The sequence below is a fragment of the Penicillium manginii genome (assembly GCF_028828005.1).
Source record: "Penicillium manginii strain IBT 31320 chromosome Unknown utg000002l:1.0-5564898.0:1.0-5567710.0, whole genome shotgun sequence".
In the NCBI taxonomy this organism is placed as follows: domain Eukaryota; kingdom Fungi; phylum Ascomycota; class Eurotiomycetes; order Eurotiales; family Aspergillaceae; genus Penicillium; species Penicillium manginii.
The window spans coordinates 85,604-106,591 of NW_026643103.1; the positions used below are offsets into that span (position 1 = coordinate 85,604).

At 50.1% G+C, this 20,988-nt stretch overlaps 10 protein-coding genes across 10 annotated transcripts; 4 read left to right on the top strand and 6 right to left on the bottom strand.

Moving 5' to 3' along the window:
- Positions 1-46: 46 nt before the first annotated feature.
- On the bottom strand, positions 47-1,381 carry N7533_001312 (putative clock controled protein (Ccg-8); the record flags this gene model as incomplete). The annotated part of the gene is made up of 1 exon (XM_057097962.1): positions 47-1,381. The coding sequence occupies one exon, from the start codon at positions 1,379-1,381 to the stop codon at positions 47-49; it is 1,335 nt and encodes a 444-aa protein (XP_056963098.1).
- A 1,868-nt stretch (positions 1,382-3,249) lies between these two features.
- On the bottom strand, positions 3,250-4,840 carry N7533_001313 (GNAT family N-acetyltransferase; the record flags this gene model as incomplete). The annotated part of the gene is made up of 2 exons (XM_057097963.1): positions 3,250-4,009; positions 4,236-4,840. 2 exons carry the CDS (start codon positions 4,838-4,840, stop codon positions 3,250-3,252), a joined length of 1,365 nt encoding a protein of 454 aa, XP_056963099.1.
- Positions 4,841-5,241: 401 nt separating this feature from the next.
- On the bottom strand, positions 5,242-6,460 carry N7533_001314 (S-methyl-5-thioadenosine phosphorylase; the record flags this gene model as incomplete). Its single annotated transcript, XM_057097964.1, has 3 exons — positions 5,242-5,633; positions 5,742-6,251; positions 6,352-6,460. 3 exons carry the CDS (start codon positions 6,458-6,460, stop codon positions 5,242-5,244), a joined length of 1,011 nt encoding a protein of 336 aa, XP_056963100.1.
- A 173-nt stretch (positions 6,461-6,633) lies between these two features.
- N7533_001315 (Nif3-like dinuclear metal center hexameric protein) lies at positions 6,634-7,987 on the bottom strand (the record flags this gene model as incomplete). The annotated part of the gene is made up of 4 exons (XM_057097965.1): positions 6,634-7,514; positions 7,591-7,716; positions 7,818-7,861; positions 7,923-7,987. The coding sequence occupies 4 exons, from the start codon at positions 7,985-7,987 to the stop codon at positions 6,634-6,636; spliced, it is 1,116 nt and encodes a 371-aa protein (XP_056963101.1).
- Positions 7,988-8,376: 389 nt separating this feature from the next.
- On the top strand, positions 8,377-9,336 carry N7533_001316 (uncharacterized protein; the record flags this gene model as incomplete). The annotated part of the gene is made up of 2 exons (XM_057097966.1): positions 8,377-8,879; positions 8,961-9,336. The coding sequence occupies 2 exons, from the start codon at positions 8,377-8,379 to the stop codon at positions 9,334-9,336; spliced, it is 879 nt and encodes a 292-aa protein (XP_056963102.1).
- Positions 9,337-9,461: 125 nt separating this feature from the next.
- Positions 9,462-10,667, bottom strand: N7533_001317 (uncharacterized protein; the record flags this gene model as incomplete). Its single annotated transcript, XM_057097967.1, has 3 exons — positions 9,462-10,244; positions 10,329-10,483; positions 10,559-10,667. The coding sequence occupies 3 exons, from the start codon at positions 10,665-10,667 to the stop codon at positions 9,462-9,464; spliced, it is 1,047 nt and encodes a 348-aa protein (XP_056963103.1).
- Positions 10,668-11,325: 658 nt separating this feature from the next.
- N7533_001318 (HesA/MoeB/ThiF family protein) lies at positions 11,326-12,936 on the bottom strand (the record flags this gene model as incomplete). The annotated part of the gene is made up of 4 exons (XM_057097968.1): positions 11,326-11,436; positions 11,477-12,326; positions 12,410-12,623; positions 12,687-12,936. The coding sequence occupies 4 exons, from the start codon at positions 12,934-12,936 to the stop codon at positions 11,326-11,328; spliced, it is 1,425 nt and encodes a 474-aa protein (XP_056963104.1).
- Positions 12,937-13,935: 999 nt separating this feature from the next.
- N7533_001319 (uncharacterized protein) lies at positions 13,936-14,710 on the top strand (the record flags this gene model as incomplete). Its single annotated transcript, XM_057097969.1, has 2 exons — positions 13,936-14,586; positions 14,657-14,710. 2 exons carry the CDS (start codon positions 13,936-13,938, stop codon positions 14,708-14,710), a joined length of 705 nt encoding a protein of 234 aa, XP_056963105.1.
- Positions 14,711-16,858: 2,148 nt separating this feature from the next.
- N7533_001320 (uncharacterized protein) lies at positions 16,859-17,536 on the top strand (the record flags this gene model as incomplete). The annotated part of the gene is made up of 1 exon (XM_057097970.1): positions 16,859-17,536. One exon carries the CDS (start codon positions 16,859-16,861, stop codon positions 17,534-17,536), a length of 678 nt encoding a protein of 225 aa, XP_056963106.1.
- A 945-nt stretch (positions 17,537-18,481) lies between these two features.
- N7533_001321 (transketolase family protein) lies at positions 18,482-20,794 on the top strand (the record flags this gene model as incomplete). Its single annotated transcript, XM_057097971.1, has 4 exons — positions 18,482-18,627; positions 18,689-18,798; positions 18,872-19,869; positions 19,925-20,794. The coding sequence occupies 4 exons, from the start codon at positions 18,482-18,484 to the stop codon at positions 20,792-20,794; spliced, it is 2,124 nt and encodes a 707-aa protein (XP_056963107.1).
- Positions 20,795-20,988: the final 194 nt, after the last annotated feature.

The following is a 20,988-nucleotide window of genomic DNA, read 5'->3' on the forward strand; positions in this document are numbered from 1 at the left end:
ATGAAACATATAAAGAAAGACAGAGTTTTCGGAGACGGAGAAGCCCTTACATCTTCTCGGTTCCACTGATCGGTACATCGTTTTGGGGAACAGCCTCGGAGATGATGGGCTGTTTAATGTCCATCCCATATTGTTGAGAGTTTGGGGTGGGAGCCTGGCTCTGGTTTTCCACATCCGGTGCGGGTTTATGTTCAGGTCGTTTCCGTCCAAGACGATCACACCAGTGCTCAGCACTGACGAGTGTATCGTTGACTACACCGCTGACTTGGCCTAGAATATCAAGTCCTTCGTTTGCCAATACCAAAATGCGATGAGCACCAACAGTGGCTTCGGACGAGGCGGCTGGCGAGTCAGCCGGGGGCTGCGATGTGCTGGCCATCTGGAATCGGCGAGGCAGAGAGGTCAGGTGTCGTCGGACGAGGTGTCGCGCATTCTCAGGCAGAGCACCTCCGGCATACTTGGAGACAACATCCACTACTTGCTTGAGGGTTGAAAGAACGTCTTCCCTGACGGCCTGGATGCGCTGCTTGAGGAGAGAAGTGTTCTCGGGGCTATTGGCACGGCCAGCATCAGCCTCCTCCTTCAACCTTGCCTTATGAGCCTCCCACTCCGTCATCGCATTCTGAAGAGCGACGATAGAGCGACCGAGTCGACCGTTCGCCCAGCGAAGCCATGTCAAGCAATACTGCAAGCTGCGGAGGGATTCCTCACTCATTGCCACACCCAGGCCAGAAGTCGAAATGACCAGCCGACTCTGCCAGGTGGGGTTCTGCCGTCCGGATTTCTCTTCGTAGCGGGGAGATTTCATCTCGTCGTAGGGCGGAAGGGTATCAGCCATGGAGATATCGGAGGAGCTTCGCGTCCGCGACTGAATCTCCACTTCGTCCAGTCCCTTTTCTATATCCATGGTTGTCGGCGCGGCTTCGCCATTCACTTTGCGCCGCTTGCTGGTGTGGTTGGACTCGTTTCCAGAATCCCGTCGTTGTAGCGCCCAGCGCAAACCACTTTCTACACCAGTCTTTCGACCAACAGTTCCAACAGTATTTGCGACGGGAGAACCAATGTTGCGCTCGATAAACTCGGCGCTGGACTTGAATCGCGCGGAATAGGACTTGGAGGAGGTGTAGGCCGATACAGACCCGTTGATGGCGGAGGAGATGAGAGGGTGAGAGGAAGTGAGGAGAGAAAGAAGCGGTTCGGCTGATGGAGGGTCGGGAGATGTGGGAAGAGGTTGTCGGGGAACTCTGGGTGAGTGAGAGTTGCCAAAGTCGGCGCGAAGGCCTTCTAAGGCTTGGGCAGCCTCGAGGTCGTCCATAGACAGTACGCTGGTAGCTCGGTGCGACCGATCGCGATCCTCGGAGGACTGCTTTTCGAGGTCCATCACGGCGGGGGCATGCTGGGGTGGAGATGGTAGGATATAAGTGGGCGCCAGGCTTAGGGTGAGTTGAGGCTTTCGGGTTGGGGAATGAAGATCGCAGCGGCTAGTGGGAATCGAAATCGGAGTGGAGGGGGCCGGAGAAGAATACAAGCGTAATGCCGACGAACGAATACGCAGTGTCAGAAAGCAGTGGGAGCCAGTCACGATTGAAGAAGAAGAACGCGAAGAAGGTGAAGCCGAGTTGCACGTGAAAAAAGATGACTAATCGGGCATCACATGCATCCCCAACAAACCTTGCCGGATTCACACCTCCACACCTACACTGTAGATACCTCGAATAGATACCTCTAGAGTAGAGGTATCTCTTCACTGACCCCTGTCGAACTTCCTGCATACCGAGTTTAGCAGGGATGTGCATTCACATTCACATCCATTCCCCGTGCCACCACCCAGTACCCCTAGTACCTGGCATGTGTTAACTAACGATACTCCTTCTACATCTGCTCAGTACCCATGACTTTGAAATTGACGTATGTACGGAGTACCCTAATGTACTTCGTATTCTCTCAAATAAATTGCAATCTCGACGGCCAATACCATGTTCTTGGCCACTACAAACTCCGAACCGGCTGTGACTTGACTTGACTCCGGCGTTGGGCGAACCCAATAACCAGTCGGCCCCGGCCACCAGTCAAGTCGCAATCACAGTCGTAATTGTGGAATCACCTTCCCCTTTAAGGCATCGCTGGGTACAAGTGCCGGCATGTGAAGTGGGGGTCTCCTTCTCCAGCTCTAATCCCAGCGCCAATTGCGGACGACTTCCGGTTAGCATTTAGCCTATACTCGGCCTATTCGGTATATACTCTGCCGTCAACACCTGCATTAACCAGCTAATCTGACATGCACTAAGCCTTTCGAAATCATGAAATTAAGACAATGCTACGGGGTGGTTTCATCGCGAGGGAATTCTAGAGTCTGAAAATTTAACTAGTATACCCTGCCAGTGTGGGACCTTGAGAGGGGAGTTCTCCGAGTTCAAGTTAATGTAAGGAACCTGGAGTCCATCAGTTGGTTATCAGTACTAGTACAAGATATTTTTAGCTGGGAACTTCCTGTTGTTAATACCAGCCAACCTTGGAACACTACCCATAGAAACTCTAGACCATGGCCGGGCGCTAGCGGTACTTTCTTACTTTATCCCCGGATTTCATTCCCAAAAGGGTCAACCTGAATCATGCATACATAGTAATGTTTTCGCTTGGCTTACCTACTTGATATTCCTGGAAATCCTTCTATCCTATGAATCGAGAGTAAGCTTCAATTATGGCTTGTCGAACTTTTTAGAGCCCGAGTTCGGGAAAATGACATCGTCCTACCTAGGTAGTCAAAGAAGCGACGTGCCCAGGTGCCCAGGTGGGAAGCAAAACTCCCATGTACCTTGAGAAAACAAAGGACATGATACCCCTTCGAGACAATGCTATTCCTCAATTTCTACTAGCTAGGTACTGTTGGCTGCCTTTTGAGGATGCGATGCAATCTCCAGCGCTCTGTCATACCGAGACAGAGCTTATGTGGACCATAAGCACTTACGATCATGAAATGGCTATTGATATGCAGGGGCTGCTGATAAAGACTAGGTATGAAGCTGGTATATCGACTTATTATTGAGAGGTTGGAGGACTATTCTCAGGTCAAGCAACCGAGAGAGATCTCAGAAAAAGATTTAGAAAACGGCCACAATGCAACATTTCGAGCAAGGAAAAGATAAACGATGGAACACGCAGAACAATGGAAAGTCAAATATGCATATACTTCATTCATCAATCATGAGTCGTCATAATCTCGTAGATTGGGCGGTGTTTCCCAGGCCCTCAAATGGCGGGCGCATCCCAGTATTCGCGCTTGATCTTCATAACAGCAGACTGCTTGTGCGGGAAGCTAACTTCTCCCTCTTTATAAAACCCAACTTGTAGCAAATAATTAATCAGTTTGAGATTATCAACGCGCGGTTCAAGAACGACCGCCTCAGTGCGCATATCAGCCAAGAAGCAGTGATGCACCAAAGCAGTGAGCCAGAGGATGACGCGGTGGGGCCCGCGGAATTCTTGTTCGCCAACAAGAACATGAATGCCCCGGTCGTAGTTATCAACTCGATCAAGCAGTCGACCAAGGGGATCTTCCTTGACCCAGTAAATTTCAAAATAGCCGAATGGCTTTCCGTCCCAGCATCCAATGACAGGGAAGCTGTGCCGGCTAGATAGGTTGTCTAGCAAAAACTTTTCTTGGACGGGCTTTGGTCCGCCCACCCCCCACATGGCTTCTACGCGGGGGTCGTTCATCCACCGGTGCAGGGTATCGAGATCTGATGATAAGCTTTGGGAGAGGTGTTGTTTCACGCTCGTGACATGAGAACTGACGGGTCTCGTTGGTGTTGTGGGCCGACTGTCACTTTGAGCCGGCTTGGTGGCTGGGAGGAAAGGAATGCGGAATGAGAGATACTGTCCCACACTAGGAACGTGGCGAACATAGAAGACCTCTCCTTGATGGGGTGGCTTGGGACGAATAGGATGGCGCAACCCATTCGTGAAGGTATATTGAGTAGGCGCCGGTGGGTAGTAAGTCGGCAAGTGACTAGCGGATGTAAAAGGACCAGCCGATGTGAAAACCTCGGCGTTGCCGGTACCGAATGCGGTTTCAGCGGGGGGGTAATGAGGTCGGAGGTAGAGAATCCCGCATTGGAGAAGAAGGTCGTGATTGGAAGGGTGTCAAAGAAGGGGATGGTGGGAATCCCCGAGGAGTAAGGGTGAATAAGAAGAGTCGCGGATCAAGTTGCCAGAATGTGCGTTGGCTAACGAACATCTTCGACCAGCTAGCTGAGTCGCGTGTCTCGACGGGCTGCAATCCGACGGAAGAGTCTTCATTTGAAACTATCCCCATGCGCTCCAGCTTCTGCAAGAGGTTCCGGCCCTTGAAAATGCCCTCGCGTCGAATATTGACGCGCCACTCGCCCTTAGGTTGCCCCGCATGAGGGGTCGAACTTGAGGCAACAGTTTGAAGATGAGGATCGGGCTTGGGCTCATGGAAATACCACAATAATGTAGCCCAGAGCATCATTGCAATCTGACGAGTAGGTGAAGTGACTGGTTTGAACTCGCTGGAGGGTGGGTTGACAATATAAGAGATGTAGATACAATCGCGATTCAAAGTGGGGGTCGTGAATCGGACAGTCTTGTCGTCGTCATTATTCTTATCGTCGGCGGGATGTCCGTTCACCGAGCCCTCTCGTCCTCTCTGTTCAGGAGAAATGCCCGAGACTTTTTCACTGTGAATAATGACTGTCCAACCGGGTGGAAAAGTGGGATTGGTAGTTGCCATATCATTCGACTTGAAGGTGACCCCGCCAAAGACTGGCGTGACGGTGAAGGAGAGGCCATTTGGAAGATGGCAGATATTGTTCCGCATATTGTGTGTCAATTGTATTCCCTGGATAGTGGAGATTAATGGAATAAAATATAGTCAGGGCAGGAAAGGTAAATGAAAAGAACTTGAAGAAATGACGGAATGATGGAATGATGTAGAGGCGATCATCCAAGAGAAAGTGGGGAGACCGCCCGACTTTAACGCCCGCGCGGGTTTGTCTTGTTTGCACGACAGCTTCAAATAGAAAGACACTCATTGGTTGGGAGATACAGTTGGGGTTTATGTTTATGATCTAGAATAGAAAGGAACTACAGAAAAAGAGGAGAAAGAGAAAGAGGAGACTCTTTCCACTCACCGGTCCAAGCGTAGAGTCTTAGAGTTTGTCTGATTCTATTCCGTAATATCTACTCTGCTCTGTCCGAGTCTATCCATCCTGTGGGTATCTAAAAGTAACCAGGGAACAACCAGTCCAGCTTCTCCTTGGCCTCGGCGTTCCAGTGCGGCTGTGGAGTAGTGACTCCGAACTTGATCGATCCAGCAAGGTGCTTGGCCTGGATCAGCTCACTGTGCTCCTCTCCAGCGAGAGCATCCAGGACTGCGGTAACAAAGCGACGAGCATTCTCAGAGTTCGCCTTCATGTGGCCCATCACCATCTCCACGGTGACATCCGCCGAGTCGTGCCAGCAGTCATAATCCGTCGACATACAGATCATCTGGTAAGCGATCTCCGCCTCGCGGGCCAGCTTGGCCTCGGGGAGAACGGACATGTTGATCACGCTACCGCCCCAGGCGCGGTACATGTTGCTCTCAGCACGAGTGGAGAACTGCGGGCCCTCTGATCAGGCAAACGCGGCAAGGTCAGCATATTGCATTTCAAGTTGTGGCATGGGATGGCTCCATGCCAGTCGTATGATGGTGGCGGGGTCAAAAGGTCAAAACTTACCCATGCAGACGATGGTGCCACGGTCGTGCAGGACAACCCCATCTCCCTCCAGACTGTGTCCACACTCACGCACAACCTTGGCAATACCCTCGTCAAAGGGGTCACCAAAGGGGACGTGAGCAACAATACCCTTCTCGAAGTAGGTCCAGGGACGGACACCCTTGGTACGGTCGATGATCTGGTCGGGGATGACAAAGTCGCGGGGCTTGATGGCCTCTTGCAGACTGCCGACGGCGGAGAAGGCAATGATGCTGCGGACACCAATGGAGCGCAGAGCGGCGATGTTGGCACGAGCGGGGACTTCGTGAGGGGCGATCTGGTGGTGAGCACCGTGACGGCTCAGGAAGGCCACGGCGACAGTCTTGTCATTGTGCTTGCACTGGTGGTGCAGGATGGTGATGGGCGAGGAGGTTTCACCCCAGGGAGTGTTGATGGACAGAGAGGCTACTTGGGTGAAACCAGGCAGCTCACGCAGTCCAGTACCGCCAATGACAGCAATCGGGACAGGCCCTGAAGGAGTCGCGCGTCCGGTCAGCTTTGACATTCACATCTGGCAGGGTGAGGGAAGAGAGAGGGAGGGGCAATGCCATAGATTGAGGGAAAGACAAACCGTCGTAGGTAGAAGGAAGAGCAGCCATTCTGCGCGCGTATTGTTTCGGCGACTCGATGCGACGAAAGGGTTTGGAGATGGAAGAGAAAAACGAGGGCGACCAACGCATAAAGTCGAGTTGGAGTGATCAAAAATCTGCCCCGCGATGGCGTTGCGGCCCCACGTGAAATCCTGACGGGATCCTCAACCACGATAGTTGCACCGTTCAGAGAATCGGGGCTGCTTAATATGTAGAGTGTCCAAGTATATTTGAAGTATTCTAGTATTCTTCCTTTATTTCCCCTATCCTCGCCAGACCATGATTCCATAAGGATCACGGTCGGCTTCACTAACTGATACCTCTACGCCGCCATCTTGGTAGATCTCAGCGCAAGAGGACAAAGCTGATCCACCCTGCTTCGCGCTATCGTGAAGGGCCTGCAGAGCACTCTCCCGGTCGGCCTTCCACTGTCGCGAGAGTTCCTGCAGCAATTGGGTTTGCATGACAGCCCGAAGGTATCCGCGCTCGGAGTTGGAGTGGGCCAAAGAGATGACCACCGAACCACGTTCCGTAGCAGCCAGCGTCTCATGATGGCTCATCTCGCCCGTAAATAGCAGATCGGGGATTTCGTTCCCGCGCATGAGTACTCCCGATCCCGAACCGGGGCACATGCCGACCGTACGAATGCGAATGTTGTCAATTGACTGCGATTGCGGAATCGCAATGGGGATACCGCCGGGGAGACCAACACCACGACCAATGTGGTCAATCAGAGTTGTAAGAGGTTGATCCTCGTTGAATGTGACCAGACGGCCCGCACCGGCCGACTCGAATCCTTCCGGAATTGACGCCGCAGGAGATGGGTGGATGGTGGATCGGGTATGGGGGATTTGCTGGGATGCGTCTGCCGATGCTCCAGTGGGAACAGCTTGAGCCTGAGGGTAGGTCGGAACCGAGTATAACTTGGAATTACAGCTCTGAGAAGCAGGATGTGTCTGAGTCGCGACGGGTTGGAAGGTACCCGTTACCACGTCACAAAGCCAATCGGCCATTCCTCCAGGGACGGTATCAACTGCGGTATGCGGGGAGTAGACACTAATTCCATGTTGGACTAATCGCAGGAGTGATCGTTGTTGTGTATCATCGAGGGTGATAGCCTTCAGGCCGCGGAAGATGATCGGATCTAGATGAGGCTTGCTGCATTAGTGACTGGAACCGCTTTGCTTTGAGGATTCGGAGGCAGGGAGGGATGGTCTCACGGTAGGCCACGATGGCTGAATCCCGACGTTTGATAGCCTCATCGGCAACGGCGGTTGTCAAGTCGATGGCGAGGAGAACCGAGTTCTTCTGTCGTCGTGATGGGTCAAAGGGAGCCTCAAGAAGCACTGTTCAAGTAGCATGTTAGCAAGGAAGGTAATATGGACCGAGATAGGCCCTGGAGGCTACTAGTACAGCTTCCCACTGCAAGTATACTAGGATGACTGACATCCAGTGTTGTCAAAGCTCTTGTCTGCTAGCGCTTCAGGGTAGCTGTGAGGGTTGAATGTTAGACCGAAGCTTCACGTAGAGCTCGAGCTAGCCGGCGACGTACATCTTCCTCATAGATTCCACGACTGAGCGGGTAAAGGGCGAGGATGATGAAATTGGAGATGCCATGGTGGATAAGCAGCGAGCTGTTGTCCGCAAGCAATTCATGAGATTTCCAGCATATGCAAGGATCAAGTTGAAGTTGTGCGATTTGAAGTTGAAGTCTGGGGACTGGGTGACGTGAAGTCATGTGACTGTCTCTCTTAACAGATTGAGTAACCAACTTGGTTTTTTATATTATGAGTGTTACAATTAATATTTGAGATGAGTAGCCTGGAGTATTAATAAGTTATCTCACTACCAGCTATTATTAAAAATAGTAACTGGAAAGTGGGTGGTGACCATTGGCTAACTACCACTAGTTAGTAGTAATAACTAGATGCCAAGGCAAGCACCAACTACTTGTGAATGAACTTCAACTTCAACTTCAAGATTACTACACCTACCTCATTCTGACCATGTCTTTCTACCCAGAAGGCTGGACTCATGAAAGACTTCTCGATGCCAGCAGCGAAGACATGATGGCCCTCTCAGAAACCCAACGCACTACGCTCTTCGACGGCTTGAAATCCACTCACGGCGAAGATGGTTTCCGTGAAATCTTGCAGGAAATGAGTCGCCGCTACCAGGCTCGAGCTGACGCTGTCGAGTCTGAGGAAACTAAACAGAAGAGGCTGGAGCTTCTTGCACCTTTCGTCCAGACTCTGGATCGTGTCTTCCGATTTACAGAGTCTAAGGACTGGGGGAAATGGGGATTGGTGGTGTTCCGCACCACTCCCTATGGGGGCGAGCATGAGAGGCAGTGGGTAGAATTTCGGAGAAAGTGGGATACGGTGATCGAGGATCAATTGGGCCCGCATCGGGGCTCGTTGCCCAAGGTAGACCGAGCGATTGATTTGTTGGAGTTCCAGTGGGTGGAAGACCCTGAATTGGAGGGCGTAGATGCGGCGGATGTGGCCAGGTATGTCTCTTTTACGTTGGTTCCAGGGGTTTTGATACATTCATATACATCAGTGATACTTTACTGATATACCATGCGAAGACGCTTTGATGAAATGGCCTTAAACTTACCACGAGGACTCATGACCTCCGCTTGTCTGATGGTAACCCCAGCTTCTATGGAGTCGGTTCTCTCCTCCCCACTACCCTCTTCCGCCCCACGCCGTGAGCGCCAAAGGATTCCTTTTGTTGTTGCCGTATCCCAAGGAGCTCCCCTTGCCCTATGGGGTGAGGACGTGGCCGGCGCAGATTTCAAGGGACATCTTAATGTGGCCCTAGAGGGCATCCTGGAAGAGTTTTACCCGATTGTCGCATTGCAGATGATGGATTTACATACACTAACTGTGAAATTCCGTCATGATAATGATATCTGGTGTTCGAGTGATCGGTGGGGGATACACCATTACGAGGAATTGTAAATTCTGCTAGTAGTTCCAAGGTTCGCAGATATTGAAATTCTAGACAGTAATTTTCTTGCAGATTTGATTTCTCGTTCATCATACATCATGCATCATGCATCATAGTAATTAACCAGCACCTGTATCTAAAACCGTCTGACCTCAACAGCCGGCTGACTTTGCACCGCCTTCTCAATCTTCTCAATAACCTCATCAGTCAGTCTGTCCACTAACGCCAGAGCACGAACATTATCCAGCACTTGTTCCGGGCGCGAAGCACCAGTAATCATAGACGAGATATTAGGATTCTTCAGAATCCACGCCAATGACAGCTGAGCCGTCGACACACCCAGCTCATCAGCGACAGGCTTTAGCGCAGCCACCTGCTTCAACTGGCGGGTCCAGGTATCATCACCAACAGTCGTGCGCAGGTTCTTCACATATCCATCCTCCGACTCCGCCAGTCTCGTACCAGCCGGAGGCGCAGAGGTATCATTGTACTTGCCCGTCAACACACCACCCTTGAGAGGCGAGAAAGTAGTCAGACCCAGCCCATGAGCCTCATACAGCCAGCGGTACTCCTTCTCTACGCGCTCGCGAACAAGAAGGTTATACTGCGGCTGCTCGACAACGGGGCCAATGAGACCCAGTCTATCAGCGATGCGCCAGGCATCGGAGATCTCACTGGCAGACCACTCCGATGTACCCCAGTAGAAAGCCTTGCCGTTGTTGATGAGGTAGTTGAATCCACGAACGATCTCCTCCATGGGGGTGTCGCGGTCTGGACGATGCGCGTAGACAATATCCACATAGGGCAGATCCAATCGCTGCAGAGACAGGTTCATGCCCTCGATGATGTGCTTTCGGGACAGACCGTTGTTATTGAGGGGCTTATTGGGGTTGGCGGCGTTTGCCCTGCCCCAGTAGATCTAGGAATGTTAGTGAGTTGCCGAACCCTCCGCCAGAGATCAGGGATCAACCAATGGCTCGAAAGAACTTGGAGGGTGCCCTACCTTGGTGGAAATGACCAGGTCATTCTGCTTCCAACCAAACTTCTTAATGGCCTCTCCTAGAACGACCTCGGACTGTCCGCCGGAGTAGACCTCGGCTGTGTCGAAGAAGTTGACGCCGGCATCGTAGGCGGCTTTAACGCAGGCGAAGGCGGTTTCTTATGAAAAGTTAGCAGTGAACAAGGATAGTTTGGTATTAATTGGTGGAAATAGCCCTGTATATTCGCACATACCATTGCCAACATGACCACCGTATGTGAGCCAGCTACCAAGTGAAATGACCGAGACCTTCAAGCCGGTGCGGCCGAGGAAGCGGTACTGCATTTCAGGGAGGTCTGTCATTCTGAATGGGAGAGGGTATATGGGATTGATGTTTGGGAATTGAGGAGAGAAAGGAGTGAGGAGAATGAGGGAAATCAAATAAATAGGAACGAAATGAGTTGACGAATGATGCGATGTAATCACGCCAGCACAAAATACTAGTAATGTACTAACTAATCTTGGGGACGGTGGGGGTCTTAGGTAAGGCCTGCGGGGAAAGAGATGAAGTATAAAATATACAATTCATCCGATCATCCAATGGTAAAGCATGGTATAGCATGGTGTTCCAGGTTGTTCGGAGACTCGGGTAATCGGAATATTCGGCTTGGACCTCGTCTCAGCCACCTTGGACCATCCTCACCACCTCAACCATCTTAACGCCGTTGACCCCGCCGGTGTCGGTAACCCCGTTTGCCCGATCGGGTCTCCGAAAGGGTCCCGAGAAGGTCGAAGCGCTGACAGAGCGGGACAGCATGGAATAAAGTGGAAAAGAGTGACGGAGAGTGGATCTCTACCACAATTACCACATTTACCCGGGGCTGGAAATGCTACCATGCTTTGCACAGTTCCCACATGGCCGATTTCTGGACTGCCAAATGACTCATGTCGTGGGGTGCTGGCAGATCTGTCCTCGATCTAGATAATGTGAAGATACATACAATCTGTTCCATCTTCTGCTTCAGTACTCCGGCCAGTCGGGGTCGACCTGCTCCCGCCATGCCCGGAATCCACCTTGAATATCTCCAATGTACCGTTGTCCATTCTGGTCCAGTCCCAACTCTTTCAACTTCTGAACGGCAATTTGGGAAGTCATTTCCGAGCCGACACACCACATAGATGGGATCTTTCGACTCGGACGAGGCCAGCTCGGCGGGGACCCAGGGGGGCAGTTCAGCCTGGGAAGGATTGGCCCTCGAAGCAAGAATATTGCTGATGGGGACATTGATGCTATTTTCCAGATTGCAAATGCCAAATTGTGCCTTGTCACGCACATCAATCATGATGGATTTTTCTAAGTTGGTGGGTTGGGAGTGTTTTTCGCGGTAGGCCTTCGGCGAAATACGTTCCCTAGGCGCCAGCAAGGAGGGAAGGGTCGCCGAACCACAGAAGAAAACATAATCGGTAGATCCGGACCTGATCGTGTCCAATGTAACTGAGGCATCACCGGAACAGACAGCACAGTTAGCCCGGCGGGCACGCAAGCGGATAGAGCGGAATTGGGGATTCGAGTATGCGGAGAAGATCAGGAGGGACGGTGACTCGCGTTTTGGCGTCGAGCTCGAGTTATCCGGGGACGGCGTTGTGATCACCTTGATGGCTTCCAACGCTTGTAGAACTCCCATTGTGCCAACCACCGGTCCCAAAATTCCCCCATCGGCACAACTGACAACACTGTCCGCTGGCGGTGGCTTGGGGAAGACACATCGATAGCATGGACCTCCCTCTGGATCTCCGGGGGGTCGAGGCGGGTTGTTCAGGACCATCAGCTGGCCCTCGGTTCGTAATGCAGATGCGGAAACCAAAGTCTTGCCGAGTAGAACAGCCGTGTCGGAGATCAGGTATCGCGTCGCGGGATTGTCGGTGCAATCGAGGATGAAGTCGTAGTTGGCGAAGATCGCGGGGGCGTCTTCGGGGGTAAGATGTGTTCGATGGGGGATATACGTCGGATGGGGGTTGAGTCTGCATGGCAGAGTAAAACCGTTAGAAGAACGATCTCATATGTGGTATGGTATATGCGGCCAGGAGAACTGTTATCCACTCACTCCCTCAATGCCTCAATGGCGCTGTCCACCTTGTATTTCCCGACATTCTTCGTGCGGTGCAGCACCTGGCGATGCAGATTCGAGCTCTCGACGGTGTCGCCGTCAATCAGCCCGATAGTGCCCACGCCTGCACCGGCGAGATACTGGGCAGCCGGGCATCCCAAGCCACCAGCTCCTACGAGAAGAACTCTTGCGGATCGTAGTTTGAGTTGACCTGTTCAATGGCGCGCAATGTCAGTCACCTGTCAAAATCCATTGGCGCGCCTCCGTTTCTCACCTTCTAGACCAAGCTGAGATACAATCATCTGCCGACCATATCGCTTATATTCCTCCTTTAGCAGTGGCCACCGACCGGTGCCAGTCTCAGTGTCAGTGCAATTGGGCGCATTCTCATAATCGTTGGTGGGGCGCGCGCTGTGCGCGACTTTCTCGGCTTCGGCGAGGTCGCGTTTGAGCCCGGCGAGGTGGGCTTCTGTGGCGGAGATCTGCGCCCGCAAGGAGGCGCAGGTATCCTCGACGGGGGCCATCGAGTTGGAGGAGTGCAGCAGGGGTGGAGGAGTAGATGAAGAGGAGAGAAGTTGGAGTGGAAAGGAATCCGCTTGGCGGGGCAGAAGTTCCGCGGAGGTGGCCGAAAAGTGCAGCATTACTAGGCATATAGTAGGGTATGTGCATCCGAATCATGCTATTATTTAATTTTATGTTATATTATATTATATTATATTATAATATATTGGACCTTCTTTCTTGCAAAAAGTTTGCAGCGTACTAGTACTAGTAGCAAGGAACTTAATGTCGGTGATTTAAAGGCTCTACTACTCTGTATGATAAATCTGAGTATACACTCCAGGGCTAACTTAACAGGCCTTTCAAGTTTGGAACTTGAATTCTTCTATCTCCGATTCACCTATACTAAAGTAGTCGATCCAGGTATCTTTTATGAATTCCAAGTCAAGTTGCTTTTCGATTCTAATAAAATTCGAGGCTCTTCAAGTTAATACATATCGCTACTACTAGTTATTACTCCTTGGGTACAAACTTGGACTTGAGCAGAGCCTCGATCCAGACCTGCCCAGCTTCAAGTTCCAAGGTTGTCGGCTACTACTAGTATCAGAAACCTGGGAAACCACCTGTCATGGGTACTAATAGTAGTAGTAATCTGTGAAAGCTTCATTATTGTTCGATCTGATCATTCCAAGGTTTTGTATACTTCGAGTTCGTTCTCGCGTTGTTACTGACGTCACTACTAGTAACGACCAGTTAACTTTCCCACCAAAATGTATTAAATAGAGGTGAACTTAAACCTGATTTGACAGATCTTCAATGTGGGTCTTTTCTTGAGTCTCGTGGCCTAACTTATCTAATTTATTCCATCTGGCCCCCGACCTTGATATAAACTAGTCCTAATAGTGTTCAGACCTCTCCCTGTGAACTTCGCCCCCATCCCAGCCTCGAAATTATTTTAGTCCCAGAATGTGTAGCCCAATCCCACCAACCTCGATAATACCACCTGTGACTTCAAATTGATTATGAGTTTCAATCGGAATATCGAACCCGCCCCCTTCAATATAGCATTGCGACCGGAGCACATCAGCGAGTTCGAGCGCCGGCTATATCTTCAACCCCGCTACGACACCAAGGCCATCGATGAATATGCTGTCAAGTTTGATAGCGATGACACAACTCTCCTTACAGCCAGTGGTCCCAGCTACCATAGAAAAGGCGTGAGAGATATCCGTGACTCTTCAGGTCTTCCATTATTCGAATGTGAAAAGATTTGGACACCCGCGTGGCGCAAGCGAGGCCCCTGGTTGGTTCGACTACCAGGTAGTAGTGGTAGTAGCAAAGCCGCAAACAAAGATTCAGAGATCGCAAGTACCCATAGAACAAGTGCCTATTGGGTCAATCGATTTGACATGACATTTCGAAATGCTGCGGCCCAAGACGTGAAGGGAGATGCGGACAGAATGGTCACACTGCATATTCGGTCTACGAATGCATTATATTGTAACTGGATAGTCTCACTCGGTGATAGGACTCTTGTGCATATCCGAGAGAGCGTCGACAGAGTCGAACATCAGCCCCCAGTTGGTAAATATACCACAAGCGTACCGGACCGGGAGCTGTCCAAACGATTGACGCTGGATGTGATCGTCGCTGAAAATTTTGATCTATCTTTGGTGAGTTCCTTTGCCACCGGTATGCCTTTACTCTGCTCTTTGCAAACAGGTTAATAAATATACATCATAGGCTGCCCTGATCTCCGTCATGGTGTCAGACATGGCATTCTCTATGCATAAATAGGCACCAGAAGAAGCTTCAACAGGTTATAATTACATAGTCGTGATACCCAGGTACATGTATAAAAAGAACCAGGGGCCAATTTATTGCTTGCTCGATCATGTTGTTTTCCAGCCCTCACTTCTCAATTCCATCTCTTCGACAGACTTTAAAAAACGCTTCAGTCCTTCTTCCAATGCATCTTGTCCCACGGTGAACGTGATTCGAAACCAACCATATTCTTCCGCCATATATACGTGGCCCGGAGCGATCATGACCCCGTTTTCCATACAAATATCTGCTATCTTCAGCTCGAGTTCGAGGCTGTAGGAGGCACCTGGGGATGTGGTTTTTAATGCGCCGTAGTCCGAATGCCGAACTGAAGATTTCGACACGAGTGGATGCCGAAGATCAACCCAGAGAAATAAATCTGCATTCCCAATGAAGGATCAGCTCGTGCCACAAGTGTGATTTCACATCTGCTGCGTACATATCAAAATACGGAATACCGTGCCGAGAAAGAATATTCGTGATCGTCTGGTATCTATCTAGCACGAAAGCCGTTTTTTGCGCCATGGATATGTCCAACCACTGCTGGTCTTCTAACATCCCAGCCCAGGTATCCTGTAGGATATGAGGCGACCAAGAAAATATACTAAACGCGGCCCAAGTTAGCAAGTAGCCATAATTGATAAACTGGGAGCACCTGCCCAATACTAGAAATTGATTCCATAATACCCTCGTTGTTTGTGCAGACGAATCCCATTCGTAAACTATTCGCACAGAAATCTTTGCTCGCGCCATAGAGAACATGCATGCGGGTCGGGTCGACGAGATTTTGCAGGTCCAGATTGAGAATAGAAGTGAATCAAGTCGCTTCTGGAATTGTAGGGTTCGGGAAAACCGAGAAAGCATATATCCCATCCGAAATGAAGTGCAAGTCGTTCTCACCACAAAAAGCAGCGAATTCCTTGAGATTTTTGGGAGGCTACATATAGCTCTGTAGAACTGATATATTTAAATAATCTATAGATACTACTATCAAGTAAGTTATATATAGTATTTAATTTTTTATAGTCAAATAGTATAAAATTATATTTCTCCAAAATGTTGCTTTCTTCTAGGGCCTTAAGTATTTACTTAACTATATAGTTTTTTTTACCTTGAATAACTATATTTATAGGAATTAGTTTATCTATCCTAGCATTTTATATTATAGTATAGCTTACTAGAGTAAAGGTATTTTAACTTTCTACTATCTCAAAATCAGATATTACAATATATCCTTATTGTAAAAGGTTTAAGATATTGACTGGGCAAGGCAAGGATAGCACGACCGAGATGGACAGTATATTCCGGATTGAAACAAAACTAATTCCTGAAGATCCTCAAGAACTCTATATTACAAGGTTTTTATATCTCTTTCAAGTCTTATTCCTATCCCTCACGAAGCGATGTAATCGGAATAGTGTACTCCGTGATCGACACCGCCAATTCATGTCATCTATCTCAACATGATCCAAGGTTTTCCCGTTATATTAACCTAATCTGAAAAATTTTGCCTCCTTATATAAAAGACAAGGAGGTGGAGATTTGTTGAACTCTCCTAACGGATTCAAATCCACATGTATCCGCGACTGTCCAGGCTTCCTAAAATCTTGTGTGATGTATTAGAACTGGAGCCGCCGTTATATCTTAGCAACCCCTGATCGACGCTATAGGATTGGCCTGGTGTTTTGGATGCTTCGCTCTGATAATATTATCCGCAGGTCCACTTCTCCTGTTACCCAGACAGACACAGGTTTACACAGGTTTACAGCTGGACTGGGGGCATGCGGGCCCGATTGGATCCCCACTTTTAAACCTTGCAACCCTGGAACGTTCCTGCTTGCCCCTAAGCCATGCCCAGCTCCCTAAACGATCCAACCTTTCTTTCTTACCCCCCCCGTCATTTCATAACAAAAACACCAAGGAGAGACTTTCACACCCATGATTGGAAGGAGACTTCTTCCAAATGTCTGCTCTCCACGTTTTCACGGCCAATCTGCCCTTTCCGCCCGTCGAAGATTTGTTCTCGCCCTTGCTCCCATTACCTGCCGCCCTTCACATCTCGCGCAGCCCGCGCATAAACCATCACATTTCCGGAATACCATTACCACACCCTCAGCAATAATGATCCCCTCAAAACGTACTCCCGCGATGAGTGCCGGTCTGAATGAGGCGGATATTATCGAGGCGCTGCTCAAGAAGGACGGATTCAAAAAATGGGGCTTTGTGATCTATCGATGCACATACCAAAACAACTCTGACTGGGAGAAGTTCATGGCTCGCTTCCTGAACGAAGTCACAAATCACCTTGAGTCTTACAACGGCCTTGATCTCCTTGACACATATATGCCAACAGTCCTGGAAAACCCCTCTTTTGAGGGCGCGACAGCTGCTACTTTACGTGAGCACTTTAATCAATGGGCAAAGACTTCATTGAAAGAGGAACAGGATGTTCCTGAAAATTATCGTGCAGCCAATGGCCGTTACAGATTTTTTATCGCAGTGGACCAGGAAGCTATGGAATCAGTCTTAAATGTCCCTGAGGATTCTGACATGGATGAGACAGGATTTGTTCGCATGATTTATGGTGAATGGGAGCCTGAGGTACTTGATGAAGAGGACATTGCTAATGGCCATGAGACTGAGGCAGAGGAGCCTATTGAGGGGTGTACCCTGCACAATGTCGGCTGGATGAAAATGTCCTGGCGTTGGGTAGTACTGCCAGGATTTCACAAGATGCGGAGTTGTGATGATTGGGAAACTTATTATGCTCGTCCCCCAGAGATTGGAGACATTGATTGATCGATTATTGTATTACAATCTGCGTATCAGCTACATGCAAGCACATTCACTAGCAGTATGTATAGCTAAAGGCTTTGCCTTGAGATTGAGGTCGTAGGAGTAGTTGGGTCATTTCCAAGGTTGGAGGGAGAGACAACTTAAAGAGCCCTGGACCTCGGGATATAGTAAAGTCAATTCTTAGTAAAACTAATTCCAAGATCTCGTGCCTGGGTACATCTTATTTTCAAGTCTTATGGTCACCGCGAGGACTCGGCTGGGAACTATTATTGTTATCTGAGAGAGAAATGCCAAATCCTCGAAGATCTATGCCGGGATACCGTAGAAAATGATGCATTTTAGCCACCATAGGGCGACATGCTTAAATGGCTGTCTCAGACAATTCTGACCAGCTAAATTCTGGAAGTGCAGGAGTAAATTCATTATGTTACAAGATCTAGACGATGTACGATAGCTTCATAATGGGCACTTGCAGTAGGTAATGACTTTGATTTTGTGCAAGATGTTAGTGCTTGGATATGAATATGACCAAATTGATACCCGCCTAATTGTGTGGAACTGATTTGAATGTGGGGGGGGGGGGGGTAAAAGGTACCAGAAATGGTAGAAATAGCCCCGACTCCGAAGACATTCGGCAGTCGATTATCGGGCCGAGCGAGGGGCGATTGCGGGTGACTGTGGGTGGTTGCCACTTCCTAATTGGGATGCGGGGGAACTGGAACTGATTACATCAGCGGTGGGTGCGGCTGCCTCTTTTATGGGGAACTTAGCATTCTTTCCTAATCGGGCTATGTTTGTCGACGCAGCCCAGTTGGGAAGGTGCGACCTTCCGAGCTCCCCAGGTTTTAAAAGGAACGAGGAAGGAGCGAGGCGGGGAAATCTCCATCTTTTTCGTCTCTTCTCTTCTTCTCATCCTTTCTTTCTCCTCCGCACTTCCTTCACTCCATCATGACACAAACAAACGGAGTCCAGAAGGCTGCGCCCTCTGCCCTTCCATTGGTGCAGAAGCTGTCCGGTGATCATGACTTGGTCCTCAAGACATTCCGTTTGCTCATCGCCGATCTATGCCAACAGTTCAGCGGCGGTCACCCTGGGTATGTTCATACTCATATTATCAATGCGCAAACGGACTGCGTTCTAACCTTTCCACTACAGTGGTGCCATCGGCATGGCTGCAATTGGTGTCTCGCTGTGGAAGTACGTGATGCGCTACGCTCCACACTCCCCGGATTTCTTCAACCGTGATCGTTTTGTTCTCTCCAATGGTACGTGGAAGCGCCCTATTTCTCGATCTTGGTCGCCTCGCAAAACTCAGTGTACTGACAATCGCATCCGAAGGCCACACATGTCTCTTCCAGTACAGCTTCCTCCACTTGACCGGCTACAAGGCCATGACTTTTGACCAACTCAAGTCTTACCACTCCGACCGAGTGGACGCTCTCTGCCCCGGTCACCCCGAGATTGAACACGAGGGTGTGGAGGTGACCACTGGTCCATTGGGTCAGGGTATCGCGAATGCGGTGGGTATGGCCATGGCCACCAAGAACTTGGCTGCCACCTACAACCGCCCTGGATTCGACGTTGTTAACAACCACACCTGGTGCATGATCGGAGATGCCTGTCTGCAGGAGGGCGTCGGTCTCGAGGCCATCTCTCTCGCCGGTCATTTCCGACTTAATAACCTGACCGTCATTTACGACAATAACCAGATTACTTGCGATGGATCTGTGGACCTCACTAACACCGAGGATGTCAATGCGAAGATGCGTGCATGTGGATGGGACGTCATTGATGTCGAGGATGGTTGCTTCGATATCGAGGCAATTGTCCGTGCCTTAGAGCAAGCTCGCGCCTCCAAGGAGAAGCCCACTTTCATTAATGTTCGCACTGTTATTGGCCTTGACAGCGCAGTCGCCGGTACTGCCACTGCCCACGGTGCCGCCTTTGGCATCAACAATGTCGCTGAAATGAAGAAGCTTTACGGTTTCAACCCCGAGCAGCACTTCGTCATTGGGGATGTTGTTCGTCAATTCTTCCAGGATATCCCTGCTCGCGGAGAGCAACATGTGCAGGAGTGGAACCAGCTTGTGAGCAACTACACAGCTCAGAACCCAGAGCTCGGAGCGGAATTCCAGGCTCGTGTGCGAGGTGAGCTGCCGGCCGACTGGAAGCAGCACATCCCCAGCTCTTTCCCTGAGAAGCCAACTGCTTCTCGCGCCTCCAGCGGTTTGGTCTTCAACCCTATCGCCAAGGAATGCAAGAACTTCATGGTCGGTACTGCCGATCTGTCCCCATCTGTCAACATGATCTGGCCCGGCAAGGTTGACTTCCAACACGTAAGTTTGAACCGTGACTTCACAATGATTTTGCATAGGACTGACAAGAGGATAGCCCGACCTGCGTACCACCTGCGGCATTAACGGTAACTATTCCGGTCGCTATATTCACTATGGTGTCCGTGAGCATGCCATGGCTGCCATTTCCAACGGCCTGGCCGCATTCGCCCCGAATACAATTATCCCGGTCACTTCTTCATTCTTCATGTTCTACCTCTACGCCGCCCCCGCCGTCCGGATGGGCGCTCTCCAGCACCTGCAGATCATCCATGTCGCAACCCACGACTCCATTGGCATGGGCGAGGATGGACCCACTCACCAGCCTATTGAGCTTGCTGCTCTGTACCGCGCCATGCCCAACCTCTTATACATCCGTCCCGGCGATAGCGAGGAAACCGCCGGTGCTTGGACTGCCGCTATTGAAGCGAAGAAGACCCCAACTATCATCTCCACCTCCCGCCAGACTCTCCCTCAACTATCTCAAACCCGACGCGATGGAGTGGCCCGCGGTGCGTATGTTCTCACCGAGGATGAGTCGGCCGTTGTCACTCTGATTGGTGTTGGAGCCGAGCTTTCATTCGCTCTTGAAGTGGCTGAGAAGCTAAAGGCCCAGGGTATCGCCAGCCGCGTTGTCAGTTTCCCCTGCCAGCGTCTGTTCGAGAAGCAGCCACTCGAGTACAAGCGTGATGTTCTCCGACGTCACCGCGGAATCCCGGCCGTTGTGATCGAGCCTTACGCACCTAACGGATGGGAGCGCTACGCAGATGCCGGTATCTGTGTGAAGCGTTTCGGTCACAGTCTCCCTGGAAAGGCAGCCTATAAGTACTTTGGCTATGAGATTGATACCTTGACCACTAAGGTTTCCGGCTATTTGGGTCAGCTTAAGACTGATGAGCTTCTTCGTCATGAGTTTGTTGAGCTCTGAAGTTAGTTCTATTTCACTATTCGTTTTGGTTACTTCATTATCAGCCCTGTTTTTGGTGTTAAGATTGGATTTCATATAGATCGGTTGGGAAATTTTGATGTATATAGCCGCATTTTATTTGCATGTGAATGAATTATGGAAATCATTTATGATGGCCTAAATTAAAGACATCGTTTCATTTGTAACTACTGAAC